This window comes from Aethalodelphis obliquidens, unplaced genomic scaffold (genome assembly GCF_003676395.1).
Source record: "Aethalodelphis obliquidens isolate GAN/ISIS:26980383/991018 unplaced genomic scaffold, ASM367639v1 scaffold72, whole genome shotgun sequence".
Lineage (NCBI taxonomy): Eukaryota > Metazoa > Chordata > Mammalia > Artiodactyla > Delphinidae > Aethalodelphis > Aethalodelphis obliquidens.
In genome coordinates this window covers 2,938,464-2,965,449 of record NW_020838016.1, presented here as the reverse complement: position 1 = coordinate 2,965,449, position 26,986 = coordinate 2,938,464, and the positions used below count along the sequence as shown (strand labels likewise).

The window sequence follows — 26,986 nt, the reverse complement described above, 5'->3', positions numbered from 1 at the left end:
CTAAGAGCCTCTTTGAAGGGGCCTCAGAGGTAAGGATCTCTCCAAGTACAAAGTTACCTCGGAATAGGGAAAAAGGCTCATCTCACCTTAAATATGTTTGAAACAAGCTACGTGGGAAACCTAGCTGCTTTCGCTGCCGCATCCCCCCACCCCCCGTAACTGTACATTCACGGACCCCACAAGGAAGCAGTCTGGAATAGTCTTCAGTGGCTTTTACAGATTTGGCCTGGATGTGAACTTCTCAAATGCAGCGTGTAAACCGAGCTCAGGGCAGGTCGTGCGTTATCGCTGATTGTTTATGTTTATTTGCCAGTGACTTCTCACGCTGCATATTTGAGGCTTGAGAGCCTCCTATTTATTTAGTTCTTCCTTTGGGTCACTCCCGTGAGAGTGATTCTCACAAACTCTGCTTCTCGGGAGTCCCTGGGTGATTCTCACAAACTCTGCTTCTCGGGAGTCCCTGGGTCCGGTATGTGTTTCCCTCCCTCCCTCCCCTATTAGGGGAAGAAGGGCAGTTATAAAGGATTCTCCTATAACATGGCGTCTGGGAACACACACTCCGACACCATTCTATGTAAACCCAGACATGCTTCTGCTCATTTTAATTAGACAGATAAAATTAGCAAGGAGATTAAGGTAGAAGGAGAAATTAAAAATATTTAAATGTTAGGTGGAATTTACAAAAGTGAATTGAACACTGTGGTACAGGAAGGAATACAGAGAAACACAGACACATCTGAAACATTCCTCGGATGTCACACAGCTTAAGCCAGTCCCCAGACAAGGGAAGAAGGACTTGCCCTCGCCATCTTGAATTGTAGATTCCAGGGATGTGGAAGAACATTCTCCAGAAACACCTTCCTTCTCCTTCTCTTCAGATGTCACCAAGAATAGTGAATCAGTCAGTCTCATTCTCGAATGTCCCACACTGCATCCAATTCAAACCCACTCACCTGTTTCCTGTCTGAATTTGCAAACCCTCTGGAGTCTTTTTTCCCCCTTTTCATTTTATTTTTCTCCCTACCCTGTCTCCTCATTGAGCCAATAGGCCAATGGAGCCAATCAGAAAACCAGACCAACAGCATGCCCTGGCCCCTTTGGATCTTCCAGGGTCGAAGACTTCCCAGTTCTTTCTTGTTTGCATCTGTTACGAACAAGCGGTCATTTTATAACACAGACATACATAGGCGTGCCCTTGAACACGGAAACAGGTTTTTCTTTTTTTTTTTTCTTTTTCCAATTTGTGGTTTCTTTTTTCCTTTTTGCAGAAAATGCAAACAAAAGAAAAACAAGGTTTCAATTGAAGGTACATCTCTTCTTCAATATGAAGACATTAATTGAATTGGTTGGATTCCCCATGCAGTGGTCAGCAAGGTCCTTTGGCAACTGACAGAACATCTGGAGACTCAGGAGCTGGGGTTTGTTTGAAGAAACTTCCCTACACGAGTCATGAGCAAAGGGAGATGGATGTGGGGGCAGGGTGAGGACTCAGAGAGGAGGACAAAAGGAGAAAAGAAAAGAATGTCATTGGTGAGGAAGAAAATGGGAAATTGCTTCTGTTTCTTCCCTCTACCTCCTTCCCTTTCTTGTTGTAGATGGATGACTCCAGCCCACCCAGGGTGGGAGCTGTGTTCACGCTTGGTGCCCCAGACACATATTGTTTTGTCTTCACTTGCGTCGAACATCACCTTTGTGTATTTTTATTCTTACATATTTGGTTTCCCACGGCATCTTAAACCTGCGTCTGTCACTGAGAAATGAAGGTTGCCTATTAGGAATAGGTCCAGTTTATTCTTCGTTGATGAGAATGCATTTCTCAGCTGAAAAGCCAGTCTCTCCAGGACATTCCACAGTGGTCAACCTCTGGTTCCCCCCGAGCCTGTTCCTTTTCCTTCCTCTCCTCCCCACAGAAAACGAGAGTTCTCATGCCATTGCCGTTGGTGATTGACTCATCTGGACCCTCATAGACAGAATGCTGTTCAGGATCTTCTTCTGATGACCTGCCAAGGTGACGCCTATTCTCAGGAGGTCTCTAGGTGGGAAAAAGCCACAAAAGAAGGCATGTTAGTGCTTTTCACAGATCAAAACTCGTCACAGAAGGCAAGCTCCTGGTAATAGTGGGGTAGGCAAATAAAAGCGTTTAAACTCTGATGAGCCCAAGTTTACCCGAGTCTGAAAAACACCTAACTAGATATTCTCTTGCTCTATCTCACTTCCTCCAAGCAGTGGCCCCCACCTCCAATGCCCCCTCCAACTTAGATGACCCTGGAAGTGCTGTGCCTTGTTGCTTGCCTGCGGGTTCTGGAGCAGCCCTTCCTTGTGTCCATGACCCTAGGTGGGCTAGAACTTTCCTCTGTTATTTTTTTTTTTAACAATGCAAGCACACACTGTATGGGGCTTCGGTTATTCTGTGAGGTTTCTGCCTAAATTAGTGATCGCCCACTGTGATTGAAAAGATGTGAGGCTTGCCTGGTTTTCTGATGTTTTCCCCTGAGTTTCCATTTTCTGCCTCTGTTTGAATTTTAACATCATGAATTTTTAAGAAGGGTGATCTCAAAATAACTTTCAAATATCTGCCCGAGCAGGAATCCAAGGAAGATGTTTAGGGTAGGGATTTGCACTGGATTCATCTCTGAACTGTGAATCTTAATATGAACAAGTTCATGGCTTATATTTGTCTTTGGGGAGACCCATACATCTTTTTTTAGTTAATAATATTACAGTACTTGAGTGCTTCCCATGTGCCATATACTAACTTATTTATACCTATGGAAGCATTTCATAAAAACTGTCAAACCACTCAGAGTCAATGATAATAATTTACCAGCCATCATTTCTCATGTGTGTCCTGCAGGCAGACAATAGGCCAGTTGCCTTGTATGTACTATTCCACTCACCTCTTACCACAAACCAAGAGGTGGGCACTATTATTATTTGCCCCTTTCTAGAGTAGGGCTCAGAGAAGTTAAGTAACATGCTCAAGATCACACAGCAGGTAAGCAGTGGAGGAGCTGGGCTTCAAATTCAGGATGGCCTGGCTCTCAGCCACCCTGCAGGGCTGCTCTCAGAATTCTTCTAACGTCCTGACTGTATTCCCTGAGGACCCCCCCTGCCGCAGCCGAGCAGATCGCTCTGTGCACTGTGCACAAGGTGTATGAGGAGACCCCTGTGCTGGACCCCCGTCCACAATGCCTGGGCTCTCCTGACCCCTCCTTTCAGCTGGCTCTCAGTCCCCCGAGGGCTGTCACTGGTCTAGATTGTCAAATTGCCCACGTCTTTTCAGCACACAAGTTTGAGAGGTATGCTTGGATTTTGAATTCACAAATGGTCCCTCAATCTACTTTATTTACGTACACATATTCTTTTCCTGCCTTTTTTCTCTCAAGTAGCAAACGGAAGTGCTCCAATAGTGTGTGGACATTTTTTACTCTGAAGTAAATCCCTTACTTTTCAGTTTCACTTTCCTTTTATTTTTCCTCTAACTCTTCTTCATGTGGCTATTCCCAGACTGAGGGAATTACTCCATTTGACTCCTTCAGTTTGTGGGGGATCAGGTGATGATGGTCCCCGTACTCAGCCCCATGACAGTGGGAAAGCAGGCGCAGCCCTGCCTTCATGGACACCCACTCTGCCTCTGAGCCCAGGCATGCTTTTCAGCTCTGTGGGGTGGGAAAGCTGGTTTTCCACTGGGAAGGGGTTAGTGTTTATTTTTGCTGTCTGACGATAACTCATAATGGTAAGGACGTTTTTAGGCATCACCAGGAAATGAACTCAGGTTTGAAAAAGTGAATTCTGGTGTTTAGTGGATCCAAGGCTAGAGGCACATCCAAGTCATTTCCTGGGAGAAACTGGAGGTTCCATCATTTCAGGCAAGAATAAGCTTGAGAGACATGAAGCTGGACTCTATGAAGACTGACTGCAGAGCAGGAATCTGGGTTGGAAGGCTGAGTTTCAATAAGCCATCCCCCTGGGGCTCAACTGCTCAGGATGGATTACCCCTGCCTCTCCCCTGGGACTCAGCAACGGGCCTGCCCCAGCAGGGAATCCCAGCACCCAGCACTGAACCTGACACAGAACAGGTGATCAATAAGTGTTTGTCAACTGCCTGGCGGACTGATTTATCCTCTGTCAGGGGAAATGTGTGTCATAGGCTACCAACCCTGGTGCTGTTAGTGCACGTCACAGCCGGGCAGCTGGTGAGGTCCCTGCTCTGTGTGTGTGTGTGTGTGTGTGTGTGTGTGTGTGTGTGTGTATGTATTCAAAATTCGACTTGCCCACTCTAGTCCAGTGGTTCCCAAGCTTTGCTGCACATTAGAATCACCTGGGGAGTTTTAACATCCTGATGCCCAGGTCTCACCATGTACCAAATGAATCAGAAGATCTACATTGGGTGTAGGAATCAGACATCAGGAGTTAAAGACGCCCAGGTGACTCCAGGGTGTGTAGAGCCAAGTATGGCCCCATGTGGCCCTGGATGGACAGGCTGGAACGTATGGACCCGGCAGTCAGGAAAGCAGGCTTCTGTTCCCGCTTTGTCACTCCTGATGGCCGAGTCTTCAGGCACTAACATCACCTCCTTTCTGAATCGCTGAATAGAAGGGGTGGAACTAGATAGAGATTTCCCAAAATGCAGGCCCAGAAAACCCCACCCCTCCGAAATACGCTTCCATGGTATTTAATAATTTTACGTGGGTTTCTTTACTTCGGGATTTCTTATAGCCTTTACAATGCTAATATGTGGAGTGACTCTCCAAGAGAGTGCTAAAGTGCTCAGTATTTCCCAAATTTATTTGACCATGGGACCTTTTTTCCAAGGAGAACCTATTAACATTTCCCAGAGCGGGTACTGCTCAGAATATTCTTGGGGAAATGATGGACTACGTGGGCCTTTAAGACCCTTTCTGGCTCTCATCTGATTTGAATAATTTTAGTTTTTGTATTCTTCCACACTCTTATGGGGGTTGCAGCCTAGAAAATAACTAGTGGGGGATGGAAACGTCGGCTTATTTACAAGCGCTGTCTAAGCACGAAGACAGGCTCCCAGTACATCGGAGATTGCTGCTGAATCAGGCTCTGCCTCTTCCTGCTATGCTGTTTAAAGTGCTGGCTGGCTGTGTTCTTTCCAGCTGGATGCTTTCTTTGATGGGCTGAGTTTAAAAACTTAAACAGAGGAGAGACTCTCAGTGATTAGGCAAATGACATATGGCTGTGACTTTGAAGAACTCTCATTTGGGACCCAGAATAGATCTGGGCCTCCCCACCCCAGCCCTCCGTCTTCCCAAGGCGCTTCCCCACCAGGTCCGATTCTGCGCTGAGGTGGAGCCCTGAGGATGAGGCCAGAAGGCATGACTTGCACCACGGGTGATTGCAGGCAGGGAGCCTTGACCCCACCCACAGGCCGGACAGAGGTGATTCCTGTCACTCACTCCGACGTCATCTGGGTGACCAGCTGGAGGGAGGTGAAGCCGGCGGTGAGGAAGCTGTCCCTGTACTGGACCATTTTGATGGCACTGAGCCAGTCATCCACGGTGGTAAAGGCAGTGAAGTCTGGGATGGAACGGTCGAGCAGGGGCTGGGAAGGCCTGGAAGACAGAGGGGAGCAGGTGACCCCACAGCTGCAGGGGCGCATGGGCAGAGGCACACTCTGGGCGGACGGCAGACTTCATGGAGGTTCAGCACCCCTGGTGGGATGAGGATTATGCAGGAAACCCAGGCTGACCCTTCCTTCCCTACACAATCCTGAGCTTGCCTGGTTTCTCAAGGCTGGGTGGCCAGTCCCCCTGGCTCTGGGCTCTGTCCCATGCCGGTCAGCCCAGACGGGCAGACTGGCACAGCAGGCAGTCTGAAGGGAAGAGAAGGACCACAACTCCTTTGTAAACTGAAATCTAAGAGCTTCACCTACCAAAGATATGCTCCTTTAACAAATATATAAAGTTCACTGCAACCTCTCCAAATCTATCGGTAACATTTTTTCCTCCGGGTTCCGTCCTCAGCTAACTGAAAGAAATGGAACAGAGCAGCGCACCACTGACCTTCTCGGGCATGTTCTCAAAGCAGAACCCCCCACCCCAGGTACCCAGTCCAGAAATCAGGGTCATCTTCACATCGCCCTCACTTTCAGCACCCATGCCCAACCCTTCACCAAGTCATAAAGATTTGACCTTCAAAATCTCTCAAGCTCAACGCTTCTTTCCACACCATTAGCCTGACTTAAAATGCTCTCTTCTCTACCATGGTTACTACTGCCATGTCCTCCTACCAACTCTGTCTTCATGGTCCCCTCAACAACAGGTCCATGTTATAGCCTGGTGCTCTTTAAAATACGGAGATGTGATCCTGACAATAACCCAACTCCTGACCTGATTCATGTCAAACCCTTCAGTGGGTGATCATTGCTCTGAAAACCAAGCTCCGAAGTCTTAGCAGGGCCTAAAGGCTCTGAGTGTCTGGCTCTCGCCCACCTCACCAGCCCCAGTCCCCACCTGGTCCCCCCACAAACTGCACTCCCAACACGCTGGCCCTGTCCTTCGCACACTCGGGCCTCTGCACATGCTGTACCCTTGATCTGGAACCCTGACTCTCTACTCCCATCTTCCTTTCATTCAGTTAACGCACCCTCCCTCCTCAGCTCGCAACCAAAATAACAGGCATCAGGGTCGCCTCCCTGATGCCAGACCAAGGTGTATGCTCTCCAAGCATCAGGCACTTCCCTGCCGCACTGGCCAGTGAAGTCTCAGTTTGTATTTCTTTGGGCAATCATCTGATTAATGTTCGCTGCTCCTAAATGATTCTAAGCTCCATGAGGGCATGTCTATCTTGCTTATTCTATACAGTCAGCAAGGGCACAGTGCTTAGCACATAAGCACCCAATAAACTCTAGTCGAAAGGATGAATTAACAAATGAGTTCACTCTGCAAATGTAAAGGAGTGATGTACAGCTGACTCTGGCTGACAGCTGACAGTTCTGTGCATTTGCTTATAACAAATCCAACTGCTCTGAATTTCTTTGTCCCACATCAGTCAGGGCCTTTACCTGTTAATAGGTTGGCCAAGGTTCCAAGTCTGCAGCTCCACCTGCCTCATGCGCTGGTGTGGTTAACAGAAAGGGTGCCTTCCTGAAACAGGATTGCCCACAAGTGGGGTCTCATACCAGTCAGACCAGATACACTCAACTACTACAGAGCCCAGTGCCCAGCCCATCTGAGGCCAATGGAAGGTAGAGATACAGATATGTTATCTTTTCATCTGTCTACAGCCCATGCTGGAGGCAGGGGATATTTCAGAGAGATGGAAGAGAAAAAGGAAGGGAAGAGTGTTGGAACTTCTTCCATCCGTGGATAAGCTCAGCTGTCTCCCCCTTGCTCTCAGTAGACTGAAGGCTAGGAGCCTCGCTCTGGGCCCTGCCTGACTGTGAGACCACTCACCCCTAGGAGCCACCTGGCTCCACTAGACTCACACGGCGGTGATGGTTGCCACAGTCTTGAGACTTGCTGGGTTCCGGATCATCTTGTCCAGGGTGTTGACAATCTCTGCAAATCGGGGCCGGCTGTTACGGTCTTTTTGCCAGCAGTCCAGCATGAGCTGGTGTAGAGCAGCTGGGCAGTCCATGGGTGGGGGCAGCCTGTAGTCCTGCTCAATGGCATTGATGACCTGCAGTGACACACATGGGAACAGGTGTGATTGGGGATGAGCCACCAGCCAGTCATTCACAAATTAGCTTCCGAGGATGGAGCCTCCTTACCCCAGGTGCCCCGCCTTCTCTGCTCCTATACCTCCCGCAGTAAGAGATTTTACATGTACTTGGCTTTTCCCCCTACACTGTGAGTTCCCAGAAAGCAGGGCCCACCTCTTCTTGTGCCTTTGTGTCCCCAGCACCTGGCACAGGGCCTGACACGCACTAGATGGCTGTAAATGTTTACTGAAGAATGGTTTGAGCTTCTCCCTGAGAGGACGTCAGGCCCAATTCTGCCTTATTGGCAGCTGGTGGCACCAGGGCAGATGAAACAATGGCACATGGGAAACGTGCCAACTATTTGCAAAGGACACCCACCAAAGCCCATCGTGACCTCATCCTTTCACTGCTACGGGAAAAGAAAGTGGGAGAAGGGATTACAATTTGATGGAGGGCCTACTCCATGCCAGGGACCCTCTAGATGCTTCCTAGGCACCTTCTGCCTTAACCTTCATGAGGCAGCGACAGGAATTGGGTAGAAGATAATCCAGTTAAACAAATTGGTTCGGTACAATGACAACAGTGGAAATAACAAGGTGATCCAACATGAATATCTCCAATCAGGTTTTGTTAATTTTCGCAGACTCCAGGGGACAGTTTTGCAAAGATTTTAGGATCTTTAAGTCCTTTTTCTGTTCTTCAGATTGTTGTGTTTTTCACCCTTTACTTCTTAATTTCTAATTCATTTAAAACAATTATGCCTGCTCTGTAATTTATTATAACACAATGGAAGGCCAGGAATACAATGCAGGCCTTAAGATGTTACAAAAATGTGCCTATTGAAATGGAAATATACTCACATTGTAATATTAGGCAAAACAGCAGGCTGCGTAAGTGCAGGTATGGTATAAGCTTGCTTTTGTAAAAAAGCAAGAATCAAAACAAAACAAAAACTAATAATTACACACATGCATAGAAAAGTCCTTGGAAGGATCTGTATCATGGAACTAACGGTGGTTGCCTCTGGGCAGGCAGAAACATGAATGCCCTTTGTGTTTTTCTTTTTGTTTCTTTGTATGTTTATTTTCTATAATAATTAGGCATTGACTTTACATTAATATAAACAGTTAAAGCACCTTTAACAACATAGGGAATAATTTGGAGTTCAGGGATTTTCAGGTATTTTTGCCTCTACTTTAAAAAATGTCAGATTCATTTCAATTGATTATTCTTTTTTTTTTTACTTTGTAAATTGGTCAGAAAGTGAACATTCTCAATCAGTTTATAGTTTTACAAATTCTATGCACAGGATACAGGGCATGAGACGGGGCATGAGATAACATAATAACCTGAAGTCATTAGAGATAATCAAGGTGTATTATTCCTTCTGTTCGATGTGGCAGAACAAGCATACAAGCCACACCAATGTGACCACTTTATAAAACAACAGCAACTGGGAATATGCACTTTTGAATAATATTTTATACCACTAACAAATGTTTATCTTAGCCAGACTGTTGTCAGTCAATTACCTGTTATCCTCTGAGGAGGGCATTTTAGCCCTATTTTCCCCATGAGGAAATGAATGCGCAAACAGGGAAGTCATTTGCCTGAGGGCACGAAGCTACTAAGGGATAGGGTTGGGAAAAAATCACAGGGGTATCTGAGTTTAATTTTTTTTTTTTAATATTTATTTATTTATTTATCTGTGCCGAGTCTTAGTTGCAGTATGCAGGAGGATCTTTGTTGTGACATGTTTAGTTGCAGCATGTGGGCTCTTAGCTGCGGCATGCTGACTCTTAGTTGCAGCATGCATGTGGGATCTAGTTCCCCGACCAGGGATCGAACCTGGGCCCCTTGCATTGGGAGCGTGGAGTCTTACCCACTGGACCACCAGGGAAGTCCCTGAGTTTAAGTTTTGAATACCTTGAAACCCACTCTTCCTAGGCTCTGTGGGGATGCCACAGGAATCTCAGCCTGGAGAACAGTCCTTGGAGCTATTTGATGTCTTCACGGTAGGAAACAGGGGTATGGAGCTAAACCAAGTAATCCATGAGGATGAATAGCCTTGCTTAAAACTGGCATCCTTTCCAGCTCCTTCCAAGCAGCCAGATTAAGGGGCCCTGTCACAGAGTCCCCACTCACCAAGGGGACAAGTGGGATTACCCACTGAATGGCCCCACGAGCTCTTTCTGGGCTGCCTAAGGACAAGCTAGGTGGGACCAGCAGGAGGGGCTGGTGTCCAAATTCAACTTCTTTTGGGGGTTAGGGGCCCCCAAAGTCTTCCAGTGTAGGGCAGCTCCTGTTCCCCTTAAACCACTGGCATTGCTGCCCAAATTATTTGATGACCAGATTCCCAAACACAAATGTTCCCCCCAACAAGATTACTCTCCCATCTGCCCGTAAGAGGAAGGAGCCCTCTAAGGGGGCCGCAACTCAGAGGTGTGACCAGCTGACCCGAGCACTCCTGGCAGAGCATCGAGAGACTGGGGACCCAGGCACGTGCTGACTCTTCCGTCTGTGAGCTTTCGACTGGACGCCACTAAGCTGCTTTTCCCCCAGCTCTTCTGCAGGCCACCTCGTTGGAATTTTTGGAACACCATCCTGGCGTGTGTTTCTGTACTTCCTCTGTTTGTTTGATGTGCTGACTTTCCTTTTAAGAGGACATCAGAGAGTCACTGATTCCTTCTCCCTGCAGGTCCACAGGAGTGTAGCCCCACGCACTGTGTTAGTGATGGTGTGGCATTGCCATCAGGGGCATAGACCTTGGAGGTCTGGGTTCAGATCCTAGTTCCATTTCTTATTAGCTCCAGAAACTTGGGAGAGTCAGTTGACTTCCTGAAACTGTACAGATGGGGGTGTGAGAAGGATTAAATGACACAGTGAGGTGATGCGCAGTGAGCACCACACATATGAGTAGAAAGAATCCCATCATCACATGGAGGCTGTCACTGCAGCCACGTCTATTACAGTGGAGGTCTTCTCTTCAAAGAGGGTTGCTGTTCTGCTGCCGGACAACTGGAGGTCCAGGAAGATGGTGTTTGGGAAGCACCAAGCATGTAGTGGGGACTTGGTAAATGCCACCTCCCTCTCTGTATCTCACCTTTCAGGACAGAGGATAGAGGAGCCCCCTTCCCATGCTCTTGTTTACAAATGGGACTTTATTCCATTTGCTATTTCTTTTTTTTTTTTTTTTTTAATGTTTGGCCCCGCCTCGCAGCTTGAGGGATGTTAGTTCCTGACCAGGGATCGAACCCATGACCTTGGGAGTGAAAAATCGGAAAGCACAGAGTCCTAACCACTGGACCACCAGGGAATTCCTATTTGCTATTTCTTCTAGATAACTTTGTTGTTATTACTCGAATAGATGCTCTGGGAGCATTGACGCTTCTTGCACATATGAAAAAAATAAAAGCTTTACCCTCCACTCCAAAGAAAAAGTACTACGTCATTAATTGCTGTATGGGTAATATTTATCTAGTCAAGTCTTTCTCTGAAGCACTATGCCTTTGGAGATTTTTGTTCTTTTTAAGGATCTGGGTGTTTTCTAAATTTTCCAAATACATATAACTTACAATCGAATTAAAACATCGTTATTTTGAAAAAAGAATTGTAGTCCTCTAATGGGGCTTTGGGATCACTCCCTGTCATGCCTGCTTCACTGGCAGGTATGGAGAAAACAGGTAGGAGGCAGGAGAACCACTTTCAGTCCAAACGCCAGTGACTGCGTCTGCATTGTGAAGAAAGATATGGCCCAAGCTTGGGGGCAGAGGGGGTCTTGCTGAGCAGAATAGAAAAATCAGAGCGAGTCCTGGGCCCCTTTCCTTGGTCCACAACAGGATGAGATAAATGGATGCTGAAAAGACTGGAGATTGAAATGAGATCAGATGGCGTCTCCAGACAGAAGGTGATGGCGAGTGTGGCAGCGAGAACCAGTCTCGGCAGCTGTCACGGAGCAGGGCTGACTTGCTTTGAATGGTCTGCAGCAACGGGATGGGGTGAGGGCTGCCTTTGCTCACCTGTACCCCGAGATGGCAGGTGCGGGTATTAGGTGGGGACCAGGGACAGGTGGTCTGGACTGGGGACCAGGGCTGGAGCTCCTCTGGGAAAGGAGCAGGGCCCCTCCCCTTGCTCTCCTGTCCCCAGAGGGGCTCCTGGCTGCCCCCAGACGTGCACTTTTCATTAGTGAAGTTGGGCGGTGGGCGGGCTTCCTCGACCTTCCATGCGGAGGGAGAAAAGTGGAGGAGCTCAGAGCAGTGGAGGATCCAGGGCAGAGGGGGTTAAGATGAGCTCTGATGTTTCAATAAAACCACAGCTTCTCCCCACAGACACTGCCACTCTCATTATCTCTGTCAATCAGATCCAAGCCGTAGAACTTCCAAGTTCTCTCTCTGGCTGACAAACTCTGTACATGTTCAAAGACCTTCCTGGGCTCCGGAAGCCCAATTACCAGCACTCTGACTTGCCTCTGCAATTCTCTTTCGTAAAGCCTTTCAATTGTCATCTGTAAAATCCTTTATTGCCACCACCTCAGTGGTTTCTGATGAGTCGGGCTGCAGCCCGAGCTGCTGGGAGCCCCTCCTGCCTCTCTCCCAGGCTGGGTCAGAAGATACCTTCTGAATGGGCAAAAGTCACCCTCCGCCTTCCACAGAGAGTGGAATGGTACTTGGAACAATGCTGAGAGGCTTTATTTTGGAGAAATACAATAAAATTAGAATAAACAGCTACTTTGCAGATGTCCTTATTCCCTTTGAGGCCCAGCTCAAGTGTCAAATATCTGGAAACCTTCCTTACCTCCCCCCAAAATGTTCCCACAGCCCTGTGTATGTGCCACTGGCCTATAAACCCCCCCAAGAACAGAGCCGACAAGCACAATGCTTAGTCACAGTTAGCATACCCTGAGTGTTCGTTGAATGAATGATTTGGGAATTCTGGAAGTCTAATATCAGAAACTTCACTTGTTTTCAGCAGAGGTGAATGCATTTGCTGAGAATATCTTGAATGTCAAATCTTGCCTGTCAGAGTTTCATAATCCGTTCCATGTGTGCTGAATTGAGCTTAATCGGATTACAGTCTCCGGGCAGGACAAAATGGGTCTGCGTTTTCCGGCTAACGTTTATTACTCATCTAGCTGACAGTATGGACAAAACCAGGGTGCACTTGATTTCATGAAAGCAGCCTTGGCATCAATTCCAACACTTACCGATTTGACATGCTACAGGAGCAGAGACAAAGCATGGATAATCAGAGATAATAGAGGACCTAGATGCCACACATGGTCGGCAGCAGGACCTGGTTAAGGACGCAGCCATTTCACCTGCTCTGGGCTGAAGCCACTCTACCCACTGTCACGGCAGCACCCAGCTCCCATTTTGGCTCATTGGAAAGTGTTTCCTGGACTCCCAGATGGCCACCTTTCTCAACCTTATGAGCGACAGCCATGGCTCGGAACGTCTGTCTGGATAGAGGGCTGGCTGGGGGCAGACTTCTCCAGTTTACGAGTAACGAAGAGCCTACCCACTCTGTAGGTGCTTATGGGGTGGCTGGTTTCCCCATCTGGACTGGGCCAGCTCTGCCTCTTCTTGCTTGGAAGTTGGGAAAGATAATAACTGTCCCCCAAGGTGATGGGAAGAGCAAGCAGAGAACAGAGGTAACACGGACACTGCAGACTCTCCAAGGGGAGGGCATGTATTCAGAACACAAAGGAGGAGTGGCCCTGGGGAACAGCCCAGGGTCCAAGGCAGTGGGGGAATCCAGGTAGGATTTTGACTGGGACCTTACCAAAGCAAATCATCCTCAAAGTCTTCCTACCTTTTAGTAATTATGTAGCAAAGGGTCCCCTCTGGAACACCTCCCCAAAATGCCTCTGCTTAAAGCATCTCAGATGGCCCTTTCCTTTCCCCCTGTCCCTTGTGAGTGGCCTGGAGGGTTGTTGCTGACCTCCACTCAGACAGGTCCCCTCCTGAGGCCCATCTGAAGCTGACCAGCCTTGGGACTCTCACTCAGCACCTCCTTCACTGACAGGTGACACAGACTCCCAGAAGAGCGGATTATCAGGAAAGAAGGGCTTTTACGATTAATTCCTCTCTTTAAAGCGGAGAGGTGTGAGTCCCAGACAGAAGCTGCAGCTGGCTCAACACAGCACATCTGTCAGAGCAGAGCAGCCTGGAAGCCAGGCCCGCCCTCCCACCAGCACGGCTTCCCTTCCTTTACACGTGATGATGGAGCTCTGAAGTGGGGTAGAATTTCCTGATTCACTTTGGGCCTGATCTATTCATGGTTCCTGGCCATTCGGAACCAGCCCATTGTCTCCTGCATTGCCCTGGGCATCTTTACAGGCTTTGGGGTCATGCTGGGCTCTTTGATTAGTTCAAATATTGGTGCCAAGGGGATCCAATATCCCCTGCCCTGGACACCTCACGTTCACGTTCTGAGGCCCCAAGCAGAAAACAGATAGGTGGGCTTGGCATGCCATGGCCTGTGGGACCCCTGGGGTAAGGGTTGTAACAGCCAGGTGCCACTGACACTCACATCTTGGTTGGACATATCCCAATAGGGTCTCTCTCCAAACGACATGACTTCCCACATGACAATCCCGTAGCTCCAGACGTCGCTGGCAGACGTGAACTTGCGGTAGGCGATGGCCTCTGGAGCCGTCCATCTCACGGGGATCTTGCCTCCCTGTGGGAAGGAGAAACCTGGTCAGCCCAACCGTAGGGTTCCTAGCTGAAGGTGCGTGAGAATAAAGTGGGCACCGTGCCGTGACAGGCAGGTGATGCTCTGCTGTCCCGCAGCATGTATGAGTCACAACACTTGGGCCAGAAGGAAGCAAAACAAGCAAACACGAAGGTAGTGATTGGTAATACCTCCTGGGACACCCCTGACTACAAGATCATGCTGCGCCACCCCTCTGCCCCACTTGCCTTGTGCTCCAGCCCTGGGGGACAGGTTTTCCTCACTCTGCAGCCTGCAGGCAGCCCCAGCTGCACTGGGTTTACCGGGCCCAGAGCGGATAGATGCTGGCTCTCCTCCCTGTCCTTCTGTGCAGGTCGACATGCAGAGCTGCAGACACATTTTTCTAAAGGGCCACCCTTAGGTTTGTTTCTCCATTTTACCCTCCAATCCCACCCTGGGAGTTTCCACTTCGGCTCTCTGTTTGGCCCTTGGTTTGTCCGCCAGAACTTGGCCTGTTTTGTTAACCTAAGGCGTTGCTATCCATCCATCCATCCATGCACCCCGTCAACAAATAGGCAAGAAGCACTGCTTTGTGCCAGGCCCTTTCTGAGGAGCTGGTGTCCCAGGGCTGAGCCAGCCAGGGGCCCTGCCCTCAAGCTGGGCAGGCATGGGGAGGCAGACAAGAAAACAGAAACTTAATACATATTGTTAACAAGGTGGAAAGTGATGAGGGTGAGGCCGAGGCAGATACGGGGTGTTCTGAGAACCAGAGGAAACTCCCTAACATAGGAAGGGGTCAGGGAAGGTGGACAGGAGCAGTCAGAAGGGCAGTTTCCTGAAGCCTTTGGCCAGGTGTGGATACCAGTATTGTCCCTTTCTACCTGTGTGACCTAGGGCAAGTTACCTAACCTCTCTGTGCCTCTGTATCTCATTGCCAAAATGGGGGTAGTGATCACACTTACACAGTCAGGTCATCATGAGGATAAGTGGATTACGCTCCATCTAGTGCTGGGGCAGGGCCTGGCATAGAGGGTCCACGCTATACATGTGGTAACTAGTTAATCAGGCAGAGTGTGGGGAGGAGGGAAGTCCAGGCAGAGAGCAGCCTGTGCAGATGCTGGGGTAACAGAGAAGATGGTAACTGCCAGCAATGCAGGATGGCTAGAGCACGGAACTCTCACGGGGGAAATAGAGGGGAGCAGAGAGCAGAACAGCTCTGTAGGGCACTGATACCACTTACGAGGGTGGAGTTCATCATTCTCTAGAGCAAATGGTCCTCATTTTCAATTCTCCAGGCCAAATATTGGACTTCACTCCCACGGCCCCATTGCGATGCCTGGGCTATGAGACCTGAAGCTCCCTATCTCCTCCCCCTTCTCATCTGCCTCCTGCCTCGGCTGAAGGAGGTTATTTTTATACTGACCATTCCCACGATCTGTTCAAATCACCAGAAACATGTGTTGGACTTTAGCAAAAATACCTTAAAAATGTATAAGTGGAGGGCTTCCCTGGTGGCGCAGTGGTTGAGAGTCTGCCTGCCAATGCAGGGGACATGGGTTCGTGCCCCAGTCTGGGAAGATCCCACATGCCGCGGAGCGGCTGGGTCCCTGAGCCATGGCCGCTGAGCCTGCGCGTCCGGAGCCTGTGCTCCGCAACAGGAGAGGCCACAACAGTAAGAGGCCCGCATACCGCAAAAAAAAAAAAAAAAAAAAAAAATGTATATATAAGTGGTTAATCTGAGCACGAGTGAGAGAAAAAGGAGCAAACTGCAAAGTGTATTTTTACCTGGTTTCCTACCCGGGGTCTGGGAGGAATAAAGGCTGTCTGGCCCCGACCTCCCCAGGCACACATCCAGCTTTCTGCCAAGAAGACAGCCCTGATTTCCCCCAGGAGATGGCAGGCTTTTGTGGTGGGAGACATTCTCAGCTCAAATGCCAGCAACGTGACAAATGCCTGGAGGGCAGGCTTGGGCTGCGAGGCAACAGGAGGCTCTGTTCTCACCATTCCCCAAAACATGAATGAATTTACTGGCTTTATCTCCTCGGTACCATGGCTGCGAAGAGAGGTGGAAAACTCAGCCAGCGAACAGGGAGTTGTCAGACACCTGAGGCAGGTGTCTGACAGCGCAGGGACCCCATGCTGTGTGTCCCCATTAGGGGAAGTGGTATTGCCACACCTGGAGGGCGCCTGGGGCTCCCCCAGAGGGGAGCGGTTTCTGGTCTCTCAATACACTTGGGTTACCTGAGGTAGGAGAGATCAGTGTGAGTGTGTGTGTGTGTGTGTGTGTGTGTGTGTGAGAGAGAGAGAGAGAGAGAGAGAGATAGGGAATGAGACTCTGTGAGTGAGAATTTACCAGTGTGTGTGACAGAGAGACAGAGAGAAAACTTGGCCGTGTAGGTCTGTGGGTAAAAGAGAGTTAGGGCTTATCTTTTATGCATCTGTTTGTGTCAGAGGGAAGAGGGAGGGGAGACGAAAGTGTGATTCTTCTGAACTTCAAAGAGGAAATGTGGGAGTCTGAAGGTGTCCTCTCTCCCGAGTCTGGAGCAGACCCCAGGGGCCACCAGTGACAGCTGTTGAGCCCTCCCTCCTGCATGTCAAGTAGCAGTGCCAGGCCCACTGAGGCGCCTCAGCCCTCCTGCCACCTTGCGCTGTTGGGCCTCACTGAACACGGAGTTTGGCCTGTCACTACCCCGCCCCCATCCCAGCAGGTGGCAGAGGCTTTGAGAAGAGTGGCCGGACAGGCAGGTGACAGCTTGTCACCACCGGCCCTCTGCCATGAGAGCAGGGGGCGCTGACCTCCAAGGCAGCCAGGGGAGCATGGGGATGGGTGTTTTCCTTCTGGGAGTTTTCGATTTCCTCTCAGCCTTTCAAACATCATGTCATCAGCGTTGCCTTCTGATGCTCAGAGGTAATTATGGTGATGATTATTTAACCCATCTTCAATGACATGAAAGGAAATCTATTAATGTAGAGGATGGTGACCAGCTCCACGCAGGGGACTAGGAGAAAAGGAAGTGGGATAGTGTTGCAGCCACCAGGGCTTCTGTTAGTGAGGGAAGTCTTCTTGCCAGAAGAGGAGTCTGGACTGGAAAGTCCAAGGCCAAGGCATTCCTGTGACTGCAAAGTTCTCTGAGGGTCCCAGTTATTACCAATGCAGGCATGAGGAAGGGGAATAAGGAAGGAGTGGTTTGCTCTGTTGGATGGGAAGAAGCATGAGGGAAGAATTCTCAGGGGATGAAGAACAGGCGAGACTCTCTGGAAGGAATCTGTGCCCACGTGGGCAAGAGGGGACAACACTGGGCTTGCAGAGAGCATTGTCCCCTGCAGAGGTTCCTCAAAGCACCAGATGACTCGATGCCCCCAGGGATGCTGAAGTCGCAGGTGTGCATTCGGCAGGGACCTGGTTCCCCCAGAGCTGCATCAGGGGGGCACTGTTGGGATGTGGGGGAGGGAGAAGAGGCACGGAGGGAGAGGCATCTCGCCACTATCGGTGTACTTCCTACACTGACCCTCCAGGTAAAGCTTGGCATTGAATGGTTGTGCTGCCCAGAAATTCTTCAAAAGTTTAACATCTCTAAAAGTTTGCTTCAGGATAATCATGCCTTAATTCAGGTATGAGACAAACTATAAAGATCGTGTGTGTGTTTTGTGTGTGTGCATGTGTAATTTGATAAAGTAGGAGATGATGTCTAGCAGCAGATTAATTTTAACCTAGCCATCTGCAGGGGCACCTGCTGATAACTTACATCTACACCTGCCACCAGGAGTGATGCCAACAGGTAGAAGGTTCCAGCATAGAGGTACTTTAGTCCCTCAGCCTCAGCCAGCCTGCAACAAGCATCTATGCAGCACCCACTCTGCCTGGCACCCGGCTGGGAACCTGGCAGTGACGAGACTCAACCCTACTCTCAAGGAGTGAAGGATGTCTCCAGTGCCACCCAGACAGCTCACTGCCTTGCCACAGTGACATTAGATAGGCACAGCTCGTAGCTTTCGTTTCTAGAACCCAACCAATTGTGGAGTTTTCCAGGCTAAAGTCTGAGCAGAGGACTGATTTCCCTTGCTAGTTACTTATCCTAGAGATGCCCATAAGGGTAATGCTTCTGTGTGTCTGGGTGTTGCTACAGTACTTTTCTCCCCCATCATGTGTGAGAGGAAGTCTCAGCAGGGATATAACAGGAATCCAGACACTCATGCATATTGAGTATCATGATCATGGAATCATTGGAATCGTGCCTCATGAGGAATCCCCTTGGAGTGATAGGTTTATGACCGAGATCATCACACAATGGTCCTGAATTTCACAATGCTCACTCTTGAATAGGTTTGTAATATATAAAACATATGAGGGTTGTTGTGAAGATCCAACATTATATATACGTAAATCACCCAGTATATTATTGTTACCATTAAACAAGAATTTATTGAGTGTTGTGAGTTGCTTTATGCACCCCCCCCCCCCCTAAAAAAGATACGTTCAACTTTTAAACTCCTGACTTTATTTGGAAATCTGGTCTTTGGGGATGTAACTGTAACCAAAGAACCAGCCCCAAACTGGCCCCATTCTGTTTCTAGCAATATACTGAGTTGTTTTTCAGAGACAACAGAACAAAACTGCAACTCGTGCAGCTGAAGCATACACAGAGGAGAAATTTTCGATCTCAAATAACACTGGAACCAAAGTTTCTCCACCCCACAGAACCAAAAAACTGGGACGTGACTGGAACCTGAATGCTGGAACCCTTTCAGATACTAAGGGTGCGCTGTCCATGAAGACCGGTGCTGAAGCCCCTTTACCATACCTTACCATAAATAGCCAAGTTCAAAAGCCCTCCAATCAAAACCTGCCCCACCAGTGCTTCCGTTTACCAACCATCCTCCCCTAATTCGAAGAACTGTGACCCAGCCCTGGATCAGGGAGACAGATTTGAGAGCCTTGCCTCCTGTCTCCTTGCTGATTAACCTCACAATAAAGCCTTTTCTTTTCTCAAATGCTGGTTCCATGGTATTGGCTTCTATGCATGTCAGGCAGCAAGCCCTTTGCTCGGTAACATAAAGTAAAAGATGAGGTCATACCAGATTCGAGTGGTCCCTAAATCCAGCCAGTGGTGTCCTTATAAGGAGGCCATGTGAAAACAGAGATGCAGGAGAGAATACCAAGTGAAGATGGAGGCAGTGGGGGGAGTGATGCAACTACAAGCCAAGCAACTGCAAAGACTGATAGCAACAGCCACCACCAGAAACGAGGAGAGAGAGGCATGGACCAGACTCCTCCCTGGAGACTTTGGAGGGAATATGACCCAGCCAACACCTTGATTTTGGACTTCTAGGCTCCAGAACTGGGAGAGAAAAAAAAAAATCCTGCTGCTTAAAGTCACCCAATTTGTGGTACTTTGTTACAGCAGCCCTAGGAATGAATACATTGAGTATATACCATTTTATCAGGCACTAGTTTAAAAATACTGTTGTTAAATTCCCAGGTGGCAGATCCACCATGGGCTACTATTGGGGGTGAGGGAAACCTCTAACATTTAGGTGGAAGCCCAGAGGACCACAGGGCCCTCTGTAATACTTCCTCAGCGCTGTTGCTCAGACCCGGCCAGTCTACTCCTTGAAGGACTGCCCTTTGCTGAGCAATGTGAGTGCTGTGGGGTGAGGGCTTCAAGGGACAGATCCTTGGCATCTCCACGGATGTGGAAACGGGGACAACAGTCAGAAGGCAGCTCTGGAGCCACATCACTACCCCTACTCACTGGAGAGGTGTGACATGCCTGAGGGAGAACCACCCTCACTCCACCAGCAGTGTCCACAGACCCAGGTGGCCACTCCAGGCCTGGGGAGCTTTATCTTAATTGCACAACAGTAGCTGAAGGCCATGTCAATATCCCTTTTCCTGACATACCCATAAACACTAGCGTGTGCTTCTCAAGTTTGGTTACCCATTGGGAATCACTCTGGGGAAGGTTATTATTATTATTATTATTTAATGCCAGTGGGTGTTCTAATTTCTTCAGAATCTCTGGGAGTGGTGCTCAAGCATTGGTAAGTTTTAACATGCTCCAGGTGATTCTAATGAGCAATCATTAGTCACAAGCACTGGCCTGCAGCAGTGGTTCTCAAATTTGAGTGTGCATCAGACTCTCCTGGAAGCCTTGTTAAAACACACATCACAAGGGCCCTAACCTGGACTTTCAAATGTACTAGTCCTGGGATTGGCTTTGAGAATTTACATTTCTAACAAATTCTCAGTGTGGTTCCTATACTTTAAGAACCACTGGCATAGATCAATCCAGCATAAGTCATGGACTGAGTGAAGTCTCATCTCATATACCAACTCTGGTCGTTGTTAATGGCTGGGTTGAGAAGGATTCTGAGGCTTCATCTGGGCTCAGCATGGAATGCTGCCATGACTAATGAGTGATGCCTGCTACAGGTGAGAGAATAAGTAGCCTATATTTGGCAAGTATTTGCCTTACTGCACTGAACTGCAAAAGATCTTAAAATGATGGGGAAAAAGGCAATGAGCTGGCTTCCTCAAAGTTTCTGTCCAGTGTATCTATGACTCAAGGGGAATGGAGGGTGAACTGGGGTGAAGTTCACATCACATAGAGCAAGTGGCCCTCTGGAGTGGCAGGTTGAACACTCCCCCTTGAAGCGGTGACCATCCTGACCATGTGGCTGATCAGCCTTGGCTCTGTGCAGCCCTCTGTAGACAGTTCAGACATAGATGGCCCTGCCCTAGGGTGCATCCATGGGACACGCACTCCTCCTGCCCTGCAGTCACTGTGCGCTGCTCCCCAGTCACCGTCCACTGCTTTGGACCCAGAGATCTAACGTGATTCTAAGTGTTAAATTAAGAAGGTATTTTAGAATGAATGTCTCTATTTAAAAGCACTCTGGAAAGTACACTGACCCATTATGCCCAACCTAATGAGCAAAGTGATGTTTCCAGATAAGACCCGTATCAGCCAAGAAGAAAAAGAAGTTTCTGCCAAAAAGGTTATCTTTCTCTAGCATTACCGGCTTCTAAGAGCCAGTGGAAATGGCTTCTGGCTGCTGGATTGCAACTGAGTCTATATAATAAAGAGGCTGTTTCTAGTTCCCCAGGATGCCAGGAATTTGCATGAAAACAGTCTCTCAATCTTCTGAGAGAGTTCATCTGGCCCCGCTGCTTATTTCTTTCCAGAAGCCACGATCTTGATGGTGACACTGTAATTTATTACCATGCTAAGGATTATGATGCAACATACAGAGAATTAGAACTTTAGGTGGGAAACCGGCTGCATGGACAGGTGAGCTTTTGGAGAGAAGATGATCTCATTTGTCATGCAAGTGGCACACAGAACAGAGAAAAGGGCTGGGAGAAAAGACAACCCCAAAAGACACAATGCATTGGCTGCAGACAAAATTGTTTCTAAATAGAATGTTTTTCAAAGCTTTTCTTGAAGCATTAGCTGCTCCTCCAAAATGAATGACACAACGTATTTTGTACTCGTAATAAAATATGTGATTTGAATAGCTACAAATGGAGAGATTTACAGTCGGTGGGGTACGTGCTGCCTCTCCGCTGAGCTTTGTGAGCGCTGAAACCCTTCTGTGAGATGCTGGAAAGGTAATTGCAGCCCAAACATCATTTTCCAGCAGCAAGAGAAAGGCCTATTTGGACATAAATTAACTAAAAATATGCGGATGATAGTGTGTGTTTCATGTGTGAAGAACAGAAAGGCCACTTGGTGACGTTTCCCAGCTGGGAAAAAAAAATAATAAAAAAACCCTGTTCTTCAACCAAACAGACGTTGTTTCTCTGTACTATACTGTCAGGGCAAACAGCTGTCTCTTACTATCCACCCCCAAAATAGCCCCCGATGGCTGAGATGTGGGCATTTCACTATATATTTTTTTATCACACAGCATTTCTCGAGGTTATAATTAAAAAGAAAGGGTGGAGAGACAAGGGCTAAACATTCACATGCTGCCTTCATTCATTCCACAAGCCTCTCCGGGCAAGGTCAGGGTCAGTAGAGGGAAAGAGAACAAAACCACTTCTGCCCTGAGGAGGGCACTGTGTGGGGAATTCCACAGTGGTAACTGGCAGGGATGATGGGGCTTAGTCTCCCCTGGTGCAACCCCCAAGCCTGGGCCCCAAGAGGGTGGGGTGGGAGGGTGAACCTCTATGTGACCTCGGAATGGCCAGGTTGGCGGGGAGGGCCAGCAAACGGGATGGTCAGGCTTGAGGACGAGGGTGGCCAGTCACCGTGCTCTCTACCCTTCCCCGCCCGGGCTGGTCCAGGGTGTATTGGCTGCTTTTCTGAACATGGAAGGAATTGTGCTTTTCCCTGGAGCTGCCATCTCCACAGCTTCACTGCTGCCTGTCTGCCTCGCCCTTAGAGACCACAGTTCTCCTCTCCTTTTCTAGTGCATCTGTTTGCCTCACTAGTGACAGCTGGCACCAGGTCTCTGTGGCTCCTGTCTCTGTCAACAGGCCGTGATGGCTTCCCCACCTTTGTCCCAAGTGTCTCCCCTGTGACCCTCAGGCAGGCACCCACTCTTCTCCCATTCTATTCCCACCTCTGTGTATGGAGACACTCGGGGCTTCCTGCCACTCTGAGGTAGTGCTACACCTCCTAGGGCAACGCGGCAGCGCTCCAGACGCTGAGCCGTGAGGGGAGGGCGCCGGTAGGGTGGATGCTCTGTCTACACGCCCATCCTGGGGACCTCTGTCCAGCTCTGCGGGAAGCTGAGGGGTTTATTCCTGTCCTCACAGAGCTGACTAAGCCTTCAGTGTTTTCCCTCCTCTTCTGTAAGCATCTGACAGACTGTGGCAACCCATTTTCTCAGGTATACTAGGTCTATTCCTCGTCCGCAGGGTAATTTCTAGTGCCTCCCCGACGTCCACTGGCCATGCCTCTAGCCCCTCTTCCGGCCCCCACCCTCCAGCAGCTATTTTAAAATCATCAGTCACATTAAATAGCTTAAGTTCTTCTAGCTTCCTGAACTGCACTCCCTTCTTGGCACGGCTTCTCCCTCAAACAATCCCGGCAGTTATAACCAAGTCACTGAACCACTGTCTCACTGTCTCCACCTGCCAATAGGGATAATAATGCTTAATTATCTCAGAGGGGCATACGAGGTGCTGCTGGCTGATGCTGGCAGCGTGTGAGATGCGTGAGTGAGGCTGCTCCGCCTGTCTCCCGGCAGGAGCCCTGTTCCCCGGGCTGCCTGTCCTCTCTGGTGGCAGTGAGGGAGGCCAGGGAGGGCAGGGCCAGCCCCAAAGACCATTCGGGGAGGCCAGCTCCTCCTGAGTCCCTTACTCATCAGGTATGTGAACCGGGGGAGGCGAGGAGGGTGGCCATGAGTCCACACCTGATAGAAAGTGGAGGGGACACTTGAAACCGATCCTTCAACTCCCAATCCCATGCTTCCTTTTCCTCATAGCAGATAATAGGAAAGAAGATGGAAGCATAAATGGAGATAAATGTCCCTGCATATGGAGGGCAGGGGCATCTTTTCTCTCCCAAAGTGGGGGATAAAAAGACTCGTTTCTGTTTTGCTTTTACAGAGTGTGGAGCCCCAAACTCTCAGCCAAGGGTCCCATCCCGCCTGTGCCATCATCACACTCACACTGTCCAAGTCCCAGTGAGTTTGGGGCTACAAAAGACCATGGGACTCTACTGCATTTCTGATGTTTGGGGAACCTTTGTTGAGGCATAAGAATACTAAAGAGTATCTCAAAATGAAATGAGAAAAAAAATGTATTGCTTTCTTTTTAAAATAAAGCATTAACAAGCACAGTGTACTGACCGGGCATATGTTGAGAAGACTGGTGGTGGTGCCTGCGTAAGGAAAGGGATAGGGTTGTGCAGAAATCTCACAAAGTGTGGCAGGAGTATACACGGGGAAAAACGTTTTGGGAACTGAACTTTTTTCCTACCAGAATTTAAAATATGCAGTTCTTAACATCACCGTGAGGAGCCAATGAACATCACGTGCTTAGATGTGGTACCCTGAGAAGCACACACCATCATTTATGTAATGCATGATGCAGAGCCTGGGTCTAATCGTGAGGAGAGATCAGACAAACCCCCAAAGAGGAAGCTTCTATTACAAATAGGGGCAGTATTCTTTAACAATGTCAATAGCATAAAAAACAAAGTAAGGCTGTGAAAATGTTCCAGGTTAAAAGAGGCTTTAACAACATGACAACGAAATGCAATATCTGATCCTGGACTGGATCTTGTACTAGGAGGAAAAAGTGCTAAAAAGGACTTTTGGGGGTCAGTTAACAGTATTAGAATACAGACCGTAGATTTGATGAAAGTATTTTATCCATGTTAAACTAAATTAGGTTGACAACTGTACTATTACACTTATTAAGAGAACATCCTTATTCTTAGGAAGTACAGAAATACACACTGAAGTATGTGTTACCTTATGGGGATAAAAGCCATGATGCATGTAGCGTGTCTTCCAAGAGTTTAGGAAAAAAAAAAAATTTGGTCAGGAGCAGGCAAATAACAAAGAAATGGCGTGAAATGATAAGAACAGGTAAAGAATCTGGGCAAAGGTTATGTGGGTATTGTTTGTATTATTCTTGGAACTTTTCTTTAAGTTTGACGTTACTTTAAATTTTTTTAAATGTGCAAATTCTTTGGCCCAGTAATTTTTTTCTTGAAATTAACTTTATAGAACTATCTATATAAGTGTGCAGAGGCATCTCCTTAAGAATATTCACTGAAGCATTGTTTGAAATAATACATCAGAAGCTACCTAGATGGCTGTCAAAGAGAGCTTGTTTAAAAAGAGAGCTTGTTAAATAGTTTCTACAGCTCATTCATACAAAGGATGCCTGAGAAAGAATCTAAGAAACCTACAGGAGCAGCAGCAAAATGTTTCCAAAGGCAGGAAGTAAGGTACTAACAGGGGAAAAGTTCATGTTCATGATGCATTGTTAAGTGACAAAGCAAGGTGATGAATGGATTGGTATGTATATTGAGACCATTTTTGAGACCATTAAAAATATAAGTACACACACACACATACACACACACACACACACACACACACACACACACACACACAAGCTGGGAAGGAAACACACCAAACTATTCATGACTGACTTCTGGGGATTGGGAAGGGAAAGTCTTTTTCACTTTTTACTTTAAATATACTTTTTCTTTTGATGTTTTTAAGCATTGCTTTTAAAAATAAAACCATAATATTTTAAAATACAGCATTCTAGAGACTTCTTTGGGTCCCTTTCTTCAGATGGGCTGACGTTTCAAGTTGGACCAATGAGTCCCTTCTCCCTGCCTGGTCTGGGATCAGTCCTCCCCAGATGTGGGGAGAGGGAGTGGGGGTTATGACAGGCGTAAGTCTGGTGAGGGGGGCCAGTGATAACAGCCACTAAGAGCCTCTGGGGAAGCGTCAAGTCCAGCCTGGAAGAGCAGGAACTGAAGGGTATCTTCTTCCCGCTGTGTAGAGCCCAGCTGTCTTGGGACAGCCATCTCTCTCCCTGGGTACACAGGCTTCTGCTCTAGTCAACACTGACCAGTCTCCTGCTTGGTATCTCAGATCTCCAGGCATATGTGTGTCACTCATTAATTAATTTCTTAATTCACTCCACGAACACTTACTGAGCAGCACACGAAAGCTCGGGGATGCTGTGATGAAAGAGGAAGCCAAACCAGCTGCTGGGAGAGAAGGATGCAGGGCTGGGTGACACCACGAGGCATGTGGCAGAGGCTTTGAAGAGCCACTGAACAGCCTGGACAAGGGCACTGATGTGAAAGCTGGTACAGGCTGTACGAGTAGCATTGAGAGCACGGCGGGGGCTGGACCGTGGGCTGAGCTGCCCAAGGTTGTTCCCAAACTCTCATTCTTTTGGCCTCGGATTCTGTTGTCCTACCTCGGCCTGCACTACAGAACTTGCTTGAGGTGTACTGGGACCCCAGCTTGATTTAGACTTTAGCCAATGCTGCTTGTATCTTATCTGTTCCTTCTCTTGACTAATCTATTTTTTAATGATCTACTTTAGAATTTATGCTGTTTTCCCATTCTTTAGAAAAACCAACTCCTGGAGATCCCCCTGCATTCCCAGACTTAGCTTTCTCCCAACTTGGTGGGTCTAAACCCCTGGTCTGCCTCCCTGCCTGACCTGCTTGGGCCCATGGGAGCCCAGAGATGGGCTGACCATATGGCGGTCCCAAAGGCAGCTGGGTTCTTCACAGTGGGAAGGAGAGACCCATCAGTGTCTGCTCCTCCAACCCTGAACGTGACTTTTTTGCTGTGGCACTTAGTGGCTGTTATCACCAGCCCCGCTCACTAGGGCCTTCCTAATCTCACCATAGCCTTGAAGCTCTGTCTAGAACTGCCAGGCCTCTGTTCCAGAATTTTCTGGAATTGTGAGAGTCATGGAAGCATCCCCTGCTGAAGTCCAAGACTCTCTCTTCAGAGAGTTCAGAACCCATTTTATCTGGGGCTGGTGAACTGTGAGCCCCTCCAAAATAATTCCCATTTCCACCAGATCCATGGTCTCCCAAGGCCTGGGAACCCAGTGTTTTATAGGAGCCTAAAAGTTTCAGGTGATAATCCTCAACCACAAGTCAAGAGAAGCTCTCACAACTTCCCAAGATCTGTGGC

General features: G+C 48.4%; 1 protein-coding gene across 1 annotated transcript in view; it reads right to left on the bottom strand.

The window, feature by feature from the left end:
- Nucleotides 1–574: 574 nt before the first annotated feature.
- Nucleotides 575–26,986, bottom strand: part of EPHB1 (EPH receptor B1) — a 428,352-nt gene continuing 401,940 nt past the window's right edge. Inside the window, exons 13-16 of the mRNA XM_027091661.1 lie at nt 14,204–14,353; nt 7,457–7,650; nt 5,427–5,582; nt 575–2,032 (exon numbers count right to left, since the gene is read on the bottom strand). Coding sequence (XP_026947462.1) covers nt 1,924–2,032; nt 5,427–5,582; nt 7,457–7,650; nt 14,204–14,353 — 609 coding nt within the window. The 3' untranslated portion in view covers nt 575–1,923. The remainder of the gene's footprint in view (nt 2,033–5,426; nt 5,583–7,456; nt 7,651–14,203; nt 14,354–26,986) is intronic.